The sequence below is a fragment of the Chelonia mydas genome, chromosome 2 (assembly GCF_015237465.2).
Source record: "Chelonia mydas isolate rCheMyd1 chromosome 2, rCheMyd1.pri.v2, whole genome shotgun sequence".
NCBI lineage: Eukaryota > Metazoa > Chordata > Testudines > Cheloniidae > Chelonia > Chelonia mydas.
This window is the reverse complement of record NC_057850.1, coordinates 28,491,763-28,508,538: the sequence shown is the minus strand read 5'-3', so window position 1 is coordinate 28,508,538 and position 16,776 is coordinate 28,491,763. Positions and strand designations below refer to the sequence as shown.

At 42.9% G+C, this 16,776-nt stretch overlaps 1 protein-coding gene across 2 annotated transcripts in view; it reads right to left on the bottom strand.

Moving 5' to 3' along the window:
- CSMD3 (CUB and Sushi multiple domains 3) overlaps positions 1–16,532 on the bottom strand; it is a 1,174,472-nt gene extending 1,157,940 nt beyond the window's left edge. For both annotated transcript variants that reach the window (XM_037892097.2, XM_043539165.1), the window contains exon 1: positions 16,227–16,532. In XM_037892097.2, coding sequence (XP_037748025.1) covers positions 16,227–16,404 — 178 coding nt within the window. In that variant the 5' untranslated portion in view covers positions 16,405–16,532. The remainder of the gene's footprint in view (positions 1–16,226) is intronic.
- Between the last annotated feature and the right edge of the window lie 244 nt (positions 16,533–16,776).

The following is a 16,776-nucleotide window of genomic DNA, read 5'->3' as shown; positions in this document are numbered from 1 at the left end:
TAGAGGAGAGTGTTCTCTACTACTTACAGACCCTTCCTCTCCTTTCCCCCAAAAGCCTGACCCCTTTTAGTCCTCTTCCTGCTAGCCTGTCCCACAGGCACAGACTTTGTGGGTGCTCAACCATCCACAGGAATGTCTGGCAGTAACAGTCTGGGCTTTCAAAGCACAGGATAGAATTCTCCCTGTTCTTAGTTATGGTTCAATAGCAAACCTCAGCAGCCAAAGGCAGTTGCAGGAATAGTTCTGCTCAGCTGTGCAACTCTGGGATGGAGCATACTCAGCTACTCTGTGGAGATGGCACATGACAAAACACTTTTCACAAAATGATCACTCCATATCTGACCTGTCAGTTCTTGTCCTCAAAGGAAACCTGCATAGAATGTTCAAAAGGCAAGCCTAGGAGCTTAAATTCATAATTTTATCAGACACCAAAAATCATGGTCTTAATAAAGACACTGGATTTATGGCTTATTACCACATCAGCCAGTGTCAGCTGACTTGGACTCGTGGGGCTTGGGCTAAGGGGCTGTTTAATTGTGGTGTAGACATTCATATTTTTGCTGCATCTTGAGCTCTGGGACCTTTCCATCTCACACAGTCCTCCAGCCCGAGTCCAAGTGTCTACACTGCAAGCCCAAGTCAGCTGGCATGGACCAGCTGTGGGTTTTTAACTGCAGTTTAGACATACGCTCTGAGTACCTTTCCCAGACCTGAAGAAGAGCTCTGTGTACCTTGAAAGTTTGTCTCTCTCACAAACAGAAGTTGGTCCAACAAAAGATATTACCTCACCCAACTTGTCTGTCTGAGATGGCACATGAGCAATTTGGTCAGCACATAGGAGCTGTGAGAAGATGGAGCATAATCAATGCAGATGGAATTTTTACAGCTTCAAAATTAAATCACTGAAATAAAGTTAAGAAAATGGCTAAACCATTTTTGCTGGAACTTTCAATAAATAAATAACCAAAAATAAGATCAGCCTGAGACAAAAACCCAGCAGGAAAAATTTCAGTTCAAATTATTAAAGTTTGGCACAGTTATATAAGCAACTGAAAACAGGGTCTTATAATGGAAAGTGTCAGGCAACCCTAACTATAGGCATCACTACAACAATCACAACTGGTTAAAGAGATATCAAACTGTAAGTTTATTGTACAGTAATTCCTGGATGCATACATGAAAAGGGGCAAACTTTGGTCTGACTCTCCATTCTTTGATATCAGTGGTTGTTTAGGGTGTTTAAAGAATGGAGAATAAGTCAAGTGTTTGAGGTCACTGACAGCTTCTACAATTCCACCACTTTTTCAAAAGGCATATAGTTTCTCTTCATCACTATCTCCAAAGGCAGATGACCAACTGAGAATATAGCAATGCTATAGTTATGGTGGAAATTTAAACACCAAGGTGTATTTTGTTGTTTGTTGTTTTCCCCTCAAGGATTTATATATTTAATTCCCTTGTGAAACGTTAAATAGATAAAGAGGCATTTAGAAGTGCTACAATACATGTAATGACAGGTTTGTCAGCCCTTCCATTATGAACTCCATTTAGCATCAGGAACTTAGCATTTCCATCATTTCAGAAAATGTCAGACCGAAAGCTGGCACACAGATTAGCAGCCTGGATGCAAATTTGTTTACACAAAATATTTAAATCTGTTCAGATGTTTTTGATTCAGAGATCAGCCAGAAACTTTAAACTCTCAGGGTTTCTCATGTTTTTTTGCCAATTTCTATATCAAATTACAAGGGTTTTTTTTTTTGCAAGCAGCTAATACTAAGTGGATTAATTGCTTTTCAGTTGTTTTAAGTTTGAAATCATTTGTTTGGCTTAGTATTTGAGGTTGGAAAAAAAAATTCAGATCTTGTGCTGTAGCTACTTTATTTAAACACCCTCTCGCCCCCACAACAGCATTCTGCAACAGTGCAAAAAACTTGATAAATACTCCCAGATTTTATTACTTCCTATTTTATTAGACTACAGTTGGACAACCTGCTGAGGATTGTAGCATGAGAAACTAAGTAGAAATAGAATAGCTAGATCCTACTATGTTCTGAGTGGTGCTGAGTGCCTCAACTCCCATTGATTTAAAAAACAATTAATCCACTTTGTATTAATGATATTGACTTCTGTGTGAGTTTGAGGGTGCTTTTCATTGCTCAGGAGGAACTCAGAACCTTACAGGACTGTGCCCTTACAGATTTCCAATTTCATCAATTTTGTCCCTTGCCTGGTATAAACAGTTTGCAGTATTGTCAGGCTGAACTTTTATAGAAAAAATATTTTGTTCATATAGCAATCTATTATACTCTCATTGGAGTCAATGACAAAACTTCTATTGGTGTCAATGGAAGCAGACCCTGGTTCAATCTACACTAAAAGATCCTCTAAAGAGACTGTTATTGCATGATAAATCTTGTTACTCTTTTAAAATGTATTGACTTTTCCCTATAAGTAGTAATGTGTTTTGAATAGAAGGGGATGTGCCCATCATTAATCATAATGCAACATAACACAGAAAAGACAGCAATAATTCATAAGAAGAAACAATGAGAATGTAAAATATGGGGATTCAGTAGTTAATGAGAATATGGGCAAGTTGAAAATTATTTGTAAGAGACAGGTAATCATGAATAATTAATATTAATATAGGACCCAAAGGAATGCACAATCATCCAAGTGTACCAGATAAAGAATAGACTCCTTACCCTAATGAGCTTAGTAATTAAAGACGTAAGAAATTATGGTACATAAGAAACAGTACATATAAGCTTTGTGAAGACAAAAACAGTGGAAGAAAGTGAAAGAAAAAATGGATTAACTTAATATATCCAAATGAGTTTGGCCAATGAATACTCACCTGCAATGTGATGTATGTGGGTTTATTAGTGAAAGAGCAAAGTTCCTGGGAATGCAGAAAAGCCAACTCTCAAGTGACAGGCGCATTTCTACCTTGAAATGCATCTCTGTAGAAATGGCTTCATGAGGGTTCCACATTCATTGTATCTCATTGCTTCCATGTTGAAATTACTCAAGTAAAAGATGTGGGGGGGGGTTGTTGTTTTTTTCAATTATCAACCCCACAAATTCACTTGGGCTTTGATAGCCAAGCAGGTTCTATTCTACCTTGTGCATCAACAGAATTAGAGATTCTGCCCGGCCAATTATGCTCTGGGTGAAACCCTATTTTTTTAGATTATGCATTCACACATATGCCTGTGTAATCTCATTAGCCTTCAGTAGGTTGCAATGAGTAGGCCAATGGCAGGGACAGCAGAGGAGAACTCAGAGGAGGGGGCAGATGTCAAATGTGGAGGCAAAGTCATCCATAAAATTTGACTATAGTTCCATAAGCTCCACAAGGTTTAGAGGACCCCTGCCTATTCTGTGAGGCTCAAAACCATGCCCTAAAATGAGCACGCAAGAGAAACTCTAGAATCCTGACATTGCAGTGTTTGTAGTCTATGGCAAGAGCCCCAGTGACTTCAGTGGCCTATGAGAAAGGATTAGGGAATACTAAGGAACTTAGTAGTACATCCCTGGGAGCCCTGGGAAGCTAGGATGCAGGAGTCACTGAATATGGGGATGTTAGAGTCTAGCTGCCTGTGTTGACCACTGTTGATGTTATTGGTTGTTGCCTTCTCAGTGTTCGCTTACTATACAGACAGAAGCATTTTACATAAATCCCAAAGCAACCCCATGTTGGGCAAACACTTTAGTGAGAAAGTAATGTTGTAATGATGTTACGAAATTGACACGACATTGATTCTGTCATGCTTCATCTTTTACTTGAGCCTCAGAACTTTCCCTTTTTCTCCCTCCTGCTGAGGACAAAGATTTCACTGTGTGTATCACCTTTGTTTATATGTAGGAATTCTGGTAGGCATGATGCTGGTGCAGATTCTGGTGTTGCCTTCCTCCCCTGTGCAATGGACTGAAGATTAAGCCACATCATGGCCCCTGTAGGAGCTGAAAATGCATCTCTGAAGTACAACAATATTTACATCCTTCTGCAGTGTGGGGACCCTACTTTCACTATGCGGAGGCTGAGGTCTGAGTTTGGGGAAAAAAATTTCCTCTTCTCCTAAATGTGGTACATGGAGGCTAATTCAATGGCATCGTTTCAGGACCCACAAAGGCCTTCGAAAGACATGTCTTCCCAAATGTAAGTAGTGCTTCATTTTCCCAGGAAAGCACTGCAATGACTCAAGTAAAAGGAAGGGGCAAAGTCTCTGAAGCTAAGAATAGTGAGGGTCATGTGAGGAGAATGAAGATACTGTGGACGATCATCCCATTTGCGGAATGGGAGAAAGTAATAGATGTCAGGAGCAGATGTTTAAAGTAAAAGCTTTGGCTAAAGGTGTCATGGGGATATTGGACAAGAGTATGGCTGGATAGCTAGTAGAGAAGCGGGCTTTAATTTTCCATTCTTGTATTAAAAAATCAGCATGACAAGCATTCTCTGCAATCAGTTCACCTCTGCAGTGGCACAAAAACTTTTTTCTAGTCCACAGAACATAAGATATTGCACATTTCTTTCTTAAGTCCAGGATCTGTTATGTATCTTAGATTAATATAATTCTGAAGAAAAATGGAGACATTTTAGCTGATTATTGTGCAAGGATTTCTTGCCAGTTCACTTGCTTTCTTTCTTGCTTTATTTCCATTTGAAAGCTGCTAAGAACTTTGAAATGTTAGAAGTAGCCCTGGGAGGGACGGAGTATTGGTTAGAGTGCAGGTGAGATGATCTAAGGTGCAGATCATGTGTTGTATCAGTGTATTACATGTATATCATCACAATGTAATCATACACACACAAATATGTATATATAAAGTTGCATTTCATTGTCATAAAGATGTTAGAGAAACTGTTTGGACCTTGCCATTTCAATTACATATTATCGTTATATTTAGACCTCCTATAATATTCATGAAAATCTCATGTCATGCAAGCTGCCCTGCTGAAATCTATAGGACCATTCCTATGGCTGATTAAGGAGAGTAATGTTTAGCAAATACATGATTAGGAACTCTCTTGTGGAATGGACTTTTAAAAGAAGACACCTGGTGAGCACAGACATGTTTAAGAATGACTACATAGTTACGTATAAGAATAGGTTAAGCATGTTTGACAGAAGTGCAGCTATCGGCTCCTCTCCCCCCCGCCCCCCCCCCCCCCCCCCCCAAGAAATATGCACACATGAAAATTCACAAAAGTGAATGGGCTGGATTTAGTACGGAGTTGTGTGCCGTGGATACATACAGAGATCTGTGACCTTTACTCTTTTTCTTTTGTTTCTCCTTCTTTCAGTTAACTACACAGATCTCCCAGAGGTCAGAATTTGGACATTTGTTTTTCAATTTATTTCTTCTCTTGAAACCACAGAAGGTGGCATGTTTTGTAGGATCAGAGGCTGTTTTTTTGTTGTGACAAATGTAAAGAAAATATTAGCAAAAGATGAAAAGAGTAAAACAGATGTGAAAATTGTTTCTGTTCCTTTGTTTTTAATTCTGTTCTTTGTTTTTGTTAATTACTTCTACTTTTCAAACTTTACCTAATACTTAGAACAAGTTTTATGATTGGATACAAAGTAAAAATGAAATCCATTCATGTAATTGAAGCTGGGAATATTCTAAACTGAAATCTCGATTTCTTTACCATTGTCAGCCACCCATTACTAGTTATAGAACATTTTATTACATAACCAAAATTTTAATAAAAAATATTAAAACCCAGTTGTAACCTGGCAGTAGTTCAGCGTATGTCCTGCCAAAAAAGCACAGGCACTCTGTGATCTTACAGACATAAAATAAACATCTTGTTATTCCATTGTCATTACACTGAATTTAGTAGGCCTACGTTTAAAGGGGTTGACATGCTCAGCGGTATGACATAAAGACACAGAACATTTTCTAATTGTATTCAGAATATATAATTTATTTTCTTCAACCAGAGCCATAGACAATTTACTTTAGCAATGCTGCAGTCTGTAATGCAATGTGAGATTTCCAAAGGGCACTTCTATTGAATATTTGTAATGTCTTGTGAAATGTATTGTCTCTCTTGTGATTTATTTTTCAGAGACAAAAGAAATATCTATTCCGAAAACTGCAATCCAAGAAGCAGTGTCAATTTAAGCTCTCCAAGACCCTATTCCTACTACTATTGAAGCCAGGAGGAGCTCTGACATTGCCTCCAATGTGACCAGTGTCAGGCTATTTATAAGCTTACTTTAAACCCTACTTCATAAATGCCATGGCCCTTTGGATCAAAAAAGCGCAATGTAACTTTTGAGCAAAATGTTAAAAAAAATTGTTTTAATTATACAAAATAGAAAATTATAAATAAAAATTACAGAGTAATCAAGAGAGCAAATTACGGCAGGATGTGAAGTATCTGAGTACTCAGTGTCCTGAATAACCAGCTAAGCAGGTCAAAAAAACCTCTTGCATTCAAGATCTACTATTTCAATGTGATGAAGGGAAGAAGAGGGACAATAATAATACTTTGCACTTCTGTAGTTCTTGCCCTTTGAGGATTTCTAGGTATGTTTAAAAACATCCATTAATTCAGCCTCACAACGCTACAATGAGGAAGATAAGGAATATATAAGGATCATTTTACCCACCACTGAAACGCAGCCACCTCTGAGATAGGATGTGTCAACCTGTTTAAGAGATTATAGCAGCAACACACAATAGTTCAAGGCAGAAAATAGCATCAGCATATCTCTCCTTAGTAGAAGTTTTCTTACCACTGAAGATCATTTTATGGAAACTAGATTAACAAAACTGTTCCTAAATCAATAGGTGTAGATAACCATGTCATTTAATTCTGGATGTGCCACAAGTAACATTTCCTTTAATAATTGGCATATTTTTCTGTTCATCAGGCCTTTTATTAGCACTCTGTTACATATCACTACTTGCACTGTAATTTTGTTAGTGAAACAGTTTATGTGTATTTGTATATTTTCATTGGGAGATTGTGAATATTATGAATAGATGACAAGCATGGGGGTAATGGATGGGTTAGTGGACATGAACATTTCAGATTTCTAGCTACATCTCTGTAATCTAAAGATGTAGTCTATTGAATTGCAAAATAATGTCAAATACAGATAGATCCAAATAGGAAATAGTCAAGCAGATACATCAAACATCTACAGTGAGTTTGGGTTTCTTCCTTCTTCGGGTGCTAAAATGTGCTTCTGGCTATCAGAATAATTGGATGTGATGATAATATATATATAAAATAGATTTTAAGACCAGAAGGGACCCTTATGAACATCAAGTCTTACTAGGGTGATCAGATAGCAAGTGTGAAAAATCGGGACATGGGGTGGAAGGTAATAGGCATCTATGTAAGAAAAAGCCCCGAATAATCGGGACTGTCCCTATAAAATCAGGACATCTGGTCACTCTAAGTCTTACCTCCTGCATAACACAAGCCACAGAACCTCACCCAGTAGTTTCAACATCAAGCCCAAAGCTTCTGTTTGATCTATAGCAAAGATCTTCAGTGTTGAGTTAAAGACTTCAAATGATGAAGAATCTACCACATCCCTCAGTAAATTGTTTCTAAGGTTAATTACACTCACTGTTAAAAACGTGCAGCTTATTTCTATGATATAATATAAATAAGACTGCATGATGATCCTGTAGGATCCATGGGAAGCTCCCAAGCCCATCTCTTTGTATCCACATGGTGTCTTATATTTGGAGCATGCAGAGGTGTAATCAGGAAGGCCAAAGCACAATTGAAGTTGCAACTAGCAAGGGATGTGAAGGGTAACAAGAAGGGTTTCTACAGATATGTTAGCAACATGAAGGTCAGGGAAAGTGTTGGGGCCATTACTGAATGGGGGAGGCAACCTAGTGACAGATGATGTGGAAAAAGCTGAAGTACTCAGTGCTTTTTTTTTTGCTTCAGTCTTCACAGACAAGGTCAGTTCCCAAACTGCTGCACTGGGCAGCACAGTACAGGGAGGAGGTGAGCAGCCCTCAGTGGTGAAAGAACAGGTTAAGGACTATTTAGAAAAGTTGGACTTGCACAAGTCCATGGGTCCGGAACTAATGCATCTGAGAGTGCTGAGGGACTTGGCTGATGTAATTGCAGAGCCATTGGCCATTATCTTTGAAAACTCGTGGCGATCAAGGGAGGTCCCAGACAATTGGAAAAAGGCAAATATAGTGCCCATCTATAACTGGCTCTGTGGATATGGGGAAAGCGGTGGATGGGATATATCTGGACTTTAGCAAAGCTTTTGATACGGTCTCCCACAGTATTCTTGCCAGCAACTTAAAAAAGTATGGATTGGATGAATGGACTAGAAGGTGGATAGAAAGCTCACTAGATCATCGGGCTCAACAGATAGTGGTCAATGGCTCGATGTCTAGTTGGCAGCCAATATCAAGCAGAATGCCCCAGGGGTCTCTCCTGGGGCCAGTTTTGTTCAACATCTTCATTAATGATCTGGATGATGGGATGGATTGCACCCTCAGCAAGTGCGCAGATGACACTATGCTGCGGGGAGAGGTAGATACGGTGGAGGGTAGGATAGGGTTCAGCGTGACCTAGACAAATTGGAAGATTGGGCCAAAAGAAATCTGTTGAGGTTCAATAAGAACAGGTGCAGAGTCCTGTACTTAGGACGGAAGAATCCCATGCACTGCTACAGGCTGGGGACTGACTGGCTAAGCGGCAGTTCTGCAGAAAAGGCTCTGGGGATTACAGCGGATGAAAAGCTGTATATGAGCCAACAATGTGCCCTTGTTGCCAAGAAGGCTAATGGCATATTGGGCTGCATTAGTAATAGTGTTGCCAGCAGATCAAGGTAAGTGATTCTTCCCCTCTATTCAGCACTGGTGAGGCCACAACTGGAGTATTGCATCCAGTTTTAGGCCCCCCACTACAGAAAGGATGTAGACAAATTAGAGAGAGTCCAGCAAAGGGCAATGAAAATGATTAGGGGGCTGGGGCACATGGCTTATGAGGAGAGGCTGAGGGAACTGGGCTTATTTAGTCTGCAGAAGAAAAGAGTGAGGGGGGATTTGATAGCAGCCTGAAGGGGGGTTCCAAAAAGGATGGAGCTAGGCTATTCTTAGTGGTGGCAGATGATGGAACAAAGAGAAATGGTCTCAAGTTGCAGTCGGGGAGGTCTAAGTTGGATATTAGGAAAAACCATTTCACTAGGAGGGTGGTGAAGTACTGGAATGGGTTACCTAGGGAGGTGGTGGAATCTCCATCCTTTGAGGTTTTTAAGGCCTGGCTTGACAAAGCCCTGGCTGGGATGATTTAGTTGGTGTTGGTCCTGCTTTGAGCAGGGGGTGGACTAGATGACCTCCTAAGGTCTCTTCCAACCCTAATATTTTATGATTCTATGTCTGTTAACTCTTTGGGGCAAATGTCACACACACACACACACACACACAATGATGCTGTCTGAAGATTTTATCTGCACTTTCTTATAATGATCTACATAACTCATGAGTACCTTTGCCATTTATGAGTAACCTCATCATCCCCTGATAAACCTTTATACTAGGGCTGTCAAGCAATTAAAAAAATCAATCGCGATTAATCATGAGATTAAAAAAAGTAATCACGATTAATTGTGTGATTAAATAATTATGATTAATCACATGATTAATTGCACTGTTGCACAATGATATGATACCATTTATTTAAATATTTTTGGATGTTTTCTACATTTTCAAATATATTGATTTCAATTACAACACAGAATACAAAGTGTACAGTGCTCACTTCATATTTATTTTTATTACAAATATTTGTAAAAAAAACAAAATAAATAGCATTTTTAAATTCACCTAATACTGTTATGGAATCCCTTTACCATGAAAGTTGAACATACAAACGTAGAATGATGTACAACCCCCGCCCCCCGCATTCAAAAATAAAACAATATAAAACTTTAGAGCCTACAAGTCCACTCAGTCCTATTTCTTGTTCAATCAATGACTCAGAAAAACAAGTTTGTTTACAGTTGCAGGAGATAATGCTGCCCTCTTCTTGTTTACAATGTCATCTGAAAGTGAGAACGGGCATTTGCATGGCACTGCAAGATATATTTACATGCCAGATGCGCTAAAGATTCACATGTCTTCATGCTTCAGCCACCATTCCAGAGGACATACGTCCATGCTGATGATGGGCTGTGCTTGATAATGGTCCAAAGCTGTGTGGATCGCACATGTTCATTTTCATCATCTGAGTCAGATGCCACCCGCAAAAGGTTGATTTTCTTTTTTGGTGGTCTGGGTTCTGTAGTTTTCGCATCAGAGAGTTGCTCTTTTAAGACTTTTAAAAGCATGCTCCACACCTCATCCCTCTCAGATTTTGGAAGGCACTACAGACTCTTAAACCTTGGGTCAAGTGCTGTAGCTATCTTTAGAAATCTCACATTAGTACCTTCTTTGCCTTTTGTCAAATCTGCAGTGAAAGTGTTCTTAAAACAACAGCATGTGCTGGGTCATCATCTGAGACTGCTATAACATGCAATATATTGCAGAATGCGGGTAAAACAGAGCAGGAGACATACAGTTCTCCCAAGAAGTTCAATCACTAAGTAATTAACATATTATTTTTTAACGAGCATCATTAGCATAGACGCATGTCCTCTGGAATGGTGGCAGAAGCATGAAGGGGTATATGAATGTTTAGCATAAATTCCTTGCAATGCTGGCTACAAAGTGCCATGTGAATGCCTGTTCTCACTTTCTGGTGACATTGTAAATAAGAAGTGGGCAGCATTATTTCCTGTAAATGTAACCAAACGTGTTTGAGTGATTGGCTGAAAAAGAAGTAGGACTGAGTGGACTTGTAGGCTCTAAAGTTTTACGTTGTTTTGTTTTTGAGTTCAGTTATGTAACAAAAAAATTCTACATTTGTAAATTTCACTTTCACGATAAAGATATTGCACTACAGTACTTGTATGAGGTGAATTGAAAAATACTATTTCTTTTGTTTATCATTTTTACAGTGCAAATATTTGTAATCAAAATAATAATATAAAGTGAGCACTGTACACTTTGTATTCTGTATTGTAATTGAAATCAATATGTTGAAAAATGTAGAAAAACATCCAAAATATTTAATAAATTTCAACTGGTATTCTATTGTTTAACAGTGTGATTAAAACTGCGATTAATCGTGATTAATTTTTTAAATCACAATTAATTTTTTTGAGTTAATCACGCGAATTAACTGTGATTAATCGGTAGCCCTACTTTATGTGACACCATGCACTTGCACAGGCATGAACTGTGCTTATCTAATGTCTGATAAAAATTAGTGAAACAACATTTAGACAAGGCCTGCAGTTTCTGCTATTTTATGTATGGGGACTTCTGGAAAGGAGGGGGTGCCGTTAAACATCCCCTCCCAATTCTTCCCTAACTTAAATCAGGCTTGTCCTTTAAAGTCCTGGGCTTGTCCTTTAAAGTCATGTTCATGCGGTTGAAGATGCAAGGCAGCACTTATAGGGCACACTTTTGCCAGGTGCAGGCAGGGGTGCTGGAGCAATTTGTACAGTGCGGGTGCTGCGAGCCATTGAACCAAACTGTAAAAACCCTGCATATGATGGAAACCTCTTCAAGCTGGGGGTGCTACAGCATTCCCCCACACCCCCAGTTCTAGCACCTCTGGGTCCAGGAAGGGCACTAGCATGGGTGGTTATTTTTCGATCCTAAACATCACAGGCAAAACCTGCCGCGGATCCATCGCGTTAGAGCCTGAAGAGCCAAAGGGTGGCTAATGATGCAGGTGTAACTGACTAGGCGCCGCCCGGGCTGGCTGGCCCCGGGCTGGCTAAGTGACTGCGCGCAGCTCGCTGCCTGCAGGGCTGTGTGGGCTCAGGGCAAGTCCGCGGCGGCGCTCGCCTGTTGCTCCTGCCCATTCTGGGAGGCAGTGAGGTGACAAGCCCCCGTGGGAGCCCAAACTCCCCCAGGGCAGGGAAGGGGCCAGCTAGTTCTCCTGGGCGGGGCTTTCCCCCCTGCCAGCGCCTTGAGAGGCCCCCACTCAGCATAGGGCCCCCACAGGGGGCTTGTTAACTTTACAGCCGTCAGCGCAAACTTCCCCAGCTTCCAGGAAGGGGCGCGGTGCTGGGTGGTGCGTCTTTGCGCAGGAGGACAGGGCGAAGGGGGGTGTCTGTGCGGCGGCCGCTCCGCTGAAAGGCCCCGGGACGTGGTCAGGTCTCTAGTCAATACCCACCCCCTTCCTCTCCCCCCCAGAACTGCAGCCGCAGCAGCTATCATCTGGCGAGGATCATCCGCTTCGGCGCCCCAAAAGCTCATTGTCCAAAAAGCCTCCCCGGATCAGTTCATGCCCCTCGCACGAAGAGCAGCTTCTCCCCGCTCCCCTCCAGCCAATCGATTCGGGAAAAGGCAACAAAGAGTGAATGGGTAACAAATGAGCCGCGTGTGGGAGGCGGGCGAATAAATATAGGGCGCATCTTCTCCCGGCTAACTAGCCCCCCGTGCCACCCAGAGAGGGGGCAGAGAGACCCCTTCCATCTCCCGCGGCCTCTCCCTCGCCGCGGGAAGGGTCACCGCAAGGAGCCAGCGCAAATCTCACTCTTTTCCTTTTCTTTTCAAAGTTACCCTGGCTCAGACAACCACAGCCCCAGCCTGGAGAAACCCCAGCGCGGGGAACGCTTCCTGTTCCCAACCCCAAGGACGCTTGCGGCTCTCGGACTTTGGGCGGCAGCTCAGAGGAGGTGGAAGAGGCATGTCCTTGTTCCCTTGCCGGCTGTTATTTTCACGAGCAGACAACGGGTATCTCTCCCAGTCCCAGGAGCCGGTTTTGGAGAGCCGGGGGCTTTAGGGCTTTACCTCCAGCACGCAGAGAAACCCGCTGCAGCGCCGTGCACCATTTGTGGGCACGGAAGGGCTGCCAGGGCTGATGGAGTTGGGCGGGGAGGATTGACTCTCTGCGTCTCCAAAGATTAGTTGGTATTTTTCCTGCCTAAATGACGTTCTCGTTTATTCCTGTTCCTAAGGGTGCGTGGGAAGGTTGAGGGGATGGGGGAGTGGATTCGGTGTGTACACATTTCCAGGGAAGAAACCGCCCTGCCGCTCCAACACAAATGTGTCTCCCAGCCGGGCAGCTGGGGCAGGGATGACCCTGCTTGGCAATGGCGATCATCTGTGAAGTCATCCTCCTTGAAAGATGCCGTTTCTTCGCTTTCCTACTCCCCTGCAATCCTGGGAGAACTGACTTGGCAATTGACCAACTGCATGGCCCTTCTCCTGAAAGGGGATTGTGTGAGCCGTGCAAGCTCTGAATTCCCAATCATTGTAGCCCCGTTGTAGGAGTTCTGACATACGTATTACTAGGGTTTTTTGTGTGTGGGTGGGTTTTTTGTTTGTTTGTTTTTTTACCGTGCAGGCACAGGGATTTGGGGAACTTAACCCTTCACTGCTATTGGTGTAGAAATACAGATGCGGGGGACGGAAATCGGTGCCGAGATCTGAAATTTCCAGAAACTGTGAACGCGTGCACGTAATGCACATACAAAAATATGGGGGACCCCCACACCCACAATAGACACAGACATTGGTATAAGCTTCCGCGAGTAAGATGGGACTTGGAAAGCAGATGTAGAGGTAATGGAATTAGCCTTGGACCAAGACTTTAGGGGGCAGTAGTAGGGCAGACAGTAGTGGCATGGGACCTCTAGAGGCAGGAGCAGAGACTCCGGGAACACACCATCCTGCGACACCGTGATGAAACAGCCAGGCTTGGGATGAAGTCGCAATGAAAGGTACTGGCTGGTGGAGCCTAGGCAACCCTGGCAGTGTCAGTGAGTGATAAGGAGGCAGTGGAAGAGCGGACAAGGGCCTGGCAAGCAGGGACCATGATAGGGGGCCTTGGCATCAGTGGGGTGGGCAGATGCTGCGTGTTTGGGTGTCCCCTTTCTTCCAACAGCTGGAGTGCTTGCAAAGGGCAGATATTCAGTCTGTGCACCTGCCAAGGTTTCCGGGAGCAGGGGAACCTTCCTGGCACAAAATGTAAATCCAGGTAAAATGCATTCATTCACGAAAACGTACAGCGCTCACAAGACGTGCAATGCTGCTCTCAGCACAGGCCAATACTTTCCAACCTGGCACTCTCAAGGGAATCCATAGCTAGGCATCCAGTCTAAACCTGTCTGATGCTCATGTGCGCTGAGGATCTATAACTCCACCTGAAGTCTATGGCGTTCAGCCCCTGAGATATCTGGCACTGTATTTTGACAATTGTACCCCTGAGAGCATCTTTCTGAATGTACGTGCGGCCAGGAAACACAGAGGCGCTAATATTGTGCCGTCCTGGCTTCACCCTGTCAATGGAGGGTTTTCTGCATGTCTTCCCAATTTTCGCACTAAATATCTCTCGTGCTTCTTCCTGCCTCCCCGCAAGGGCAACTGTAGCTGTTATTCAACAGCTGCTATGAAAACTTACACTCAAGCCACGGTCAGCACCCCACAGCCAGGAAAAAATCATATGTGTCTTTAATTTTGTAGGATGCTGCCTCCACGCGACTCCTATTCACAAAGCAACTGTTTCACAATAGCAGCTGCCAGAGTCATCCATTAACCAGCACAGCCTTCGATCAGGGACATTATGTATTTCAGGGTGATACGGTTTTGCAGAGAACAAACTGATGACATTCGGATGGAAACACGTCACACAGAGAATGTATTAATGAGCTCGTTTTAAAAAAAAATGACCCACATGACATGGTTTGGTCCTGATCTCTGAGCCAAAGCGCAGACCTGTTTCAGAAATGGGCAAACAATCTGGGACCAGCTTGCTTCAAGGTACGTAAACACGGGAAAGCTTCCTGTAATTAGAAGGTATATTAAAATTCCGGGCATGCTTCCGCGCATCAGCTCTAGTGTCGAGATAACGTGCGATGAGGTAAACCCCTACAACAACACCCCTAGGAAACATGAATTATCATTTCCAATGGGATGCAAACGGAGCTGCTTTCTGTGTGGGAACAACCAGCTGCAACGCTCTACAATCAACTGTTTCATAAAAGCCCGAGGCAGACAGCAGTTCAGGGAAGGCACCCGTTTTAACAAGAAAAACCTCCATACAGTTGGTATGGACGCAACCTCGATAGGCAACAACCGAGTCTTCAAACTCGGAGAGGATCGATACTGTCTACTAGACATTCTGGGTGCGTGTGTGTGGCGCAGGGGGTAAGCAGGGGATTAATCAGAAATTAAAGAATTATCCACAATCAGAGATTATTTTGGGTATCGGAGAATGGCCAGCAGGATGCGAAGAGTCCCAGCGCAGATCCCTTTGCTGGAGACACACTTGGTGTGGGTCAGCACTTCCCCATGTAGTGAGGTCTGCCTAATATTCGAGGGGCACATTGTTCAAACGACACATTTCTTTTTGTGATGCCATTTCCCTGTACCTGTTTGCACCCAATCACTTAACGCAGATCCTTATATTTCAACTAAAGACTTTCTTCCTGTCCTCCATACATTAAAAAAAAAAAAAAAAAAGAGAGAGAGAGAGAAAGAGAGAGAGAGAGAGAGATACGGGGCTCGATCTTTGAACTCAACGGCATATCATGCCTTCAAAGATGATTTTTTTTTAACACAGCTGTTCTGCAACCAAAGAACCCGGCATGCATACACACGTGTGTGAAAAAGCCTTTATGTCTTTGGGATACATTACATACACTCGCACCCCCCCCCCCCCCCACACACACACACACCGTGCACCTCTCTAACTTTCCTTACGGAATGGTTAAACTAATCAGTGCATTCATACAAATATTCCCGCAAAGATCCGTTTGTTTGACCGGAGGGGAGGGGGGGAATCCTAGGTAATCCCCCCCACACACACACCCTAGAAAAGTCATCCACTGGGTTTGGGCTTGAATATACACTAGTTAGAGGCTATATGAACCAACTCACGTATCCGTTTGAGCATACTGCAAGAATATTTATTGAGCCTCAGCTCAGTCACTGCATTGAACACCAAGGCTTGCTTGGCTGGCAAGCAATTGCATTTCCTAATTCAGAAGAGAGCTCTGATTCAGCTCCTTCTCTCCCCCGCCCCCCAACCTTTTAATTATCATGTATTTGTTCAAATTGTAAAGTACCCCCGGTGAAACCTTTGTAAAGGGCGAGAACTCAGAACGCCCAGACCGAAAGCAAAGGGTCCCCTACAAAATGCCCCCCAAACACCACCCTACCTTGCACATAGGAAACCAGCAATAAAAAGACGAGGTTCCAAAATGTAAATCCACTTTTAATCCCCATTTTCTTCAGCAGCATGAAGTCCAGCCGGCCACATTTAGTACATCCCCTGTCCCAAAAGTCTGCTATTTTCGACTCCTTTGCACGGATTTCCCCTTTGCAGATCCCTGTCATATTATTCGGGAGAGCTCCTAATTCCTATTCCTTGGCCAGGCGCAGTGGAGTTGTTGCTGTTGATGGTGCGCGGTCACAGCTCAGAGTGAATGGTGTTTCTGGGATACCACAGCAACCTTGACGAGGACTCAACCATCTCTCCAACAGGGGCACAGAGTCTCAGCTACTCTCGATTGTGTCTCTTCCTTCCCCCATCCCTCCCCGCTACCCCCACCTTCACAATCAAAAAACACCACAATTCTGGCTTGTTACAGCATCCCCCAGGAACCCAGGGAGAGCATCTTAAAAGCCCAGACAATCTCCTGAATGAACTCCAAACAGTATTTGCTATTGAGGTTCTTCACCCCCCCCCCCCGCCCTAGAAGATCAATT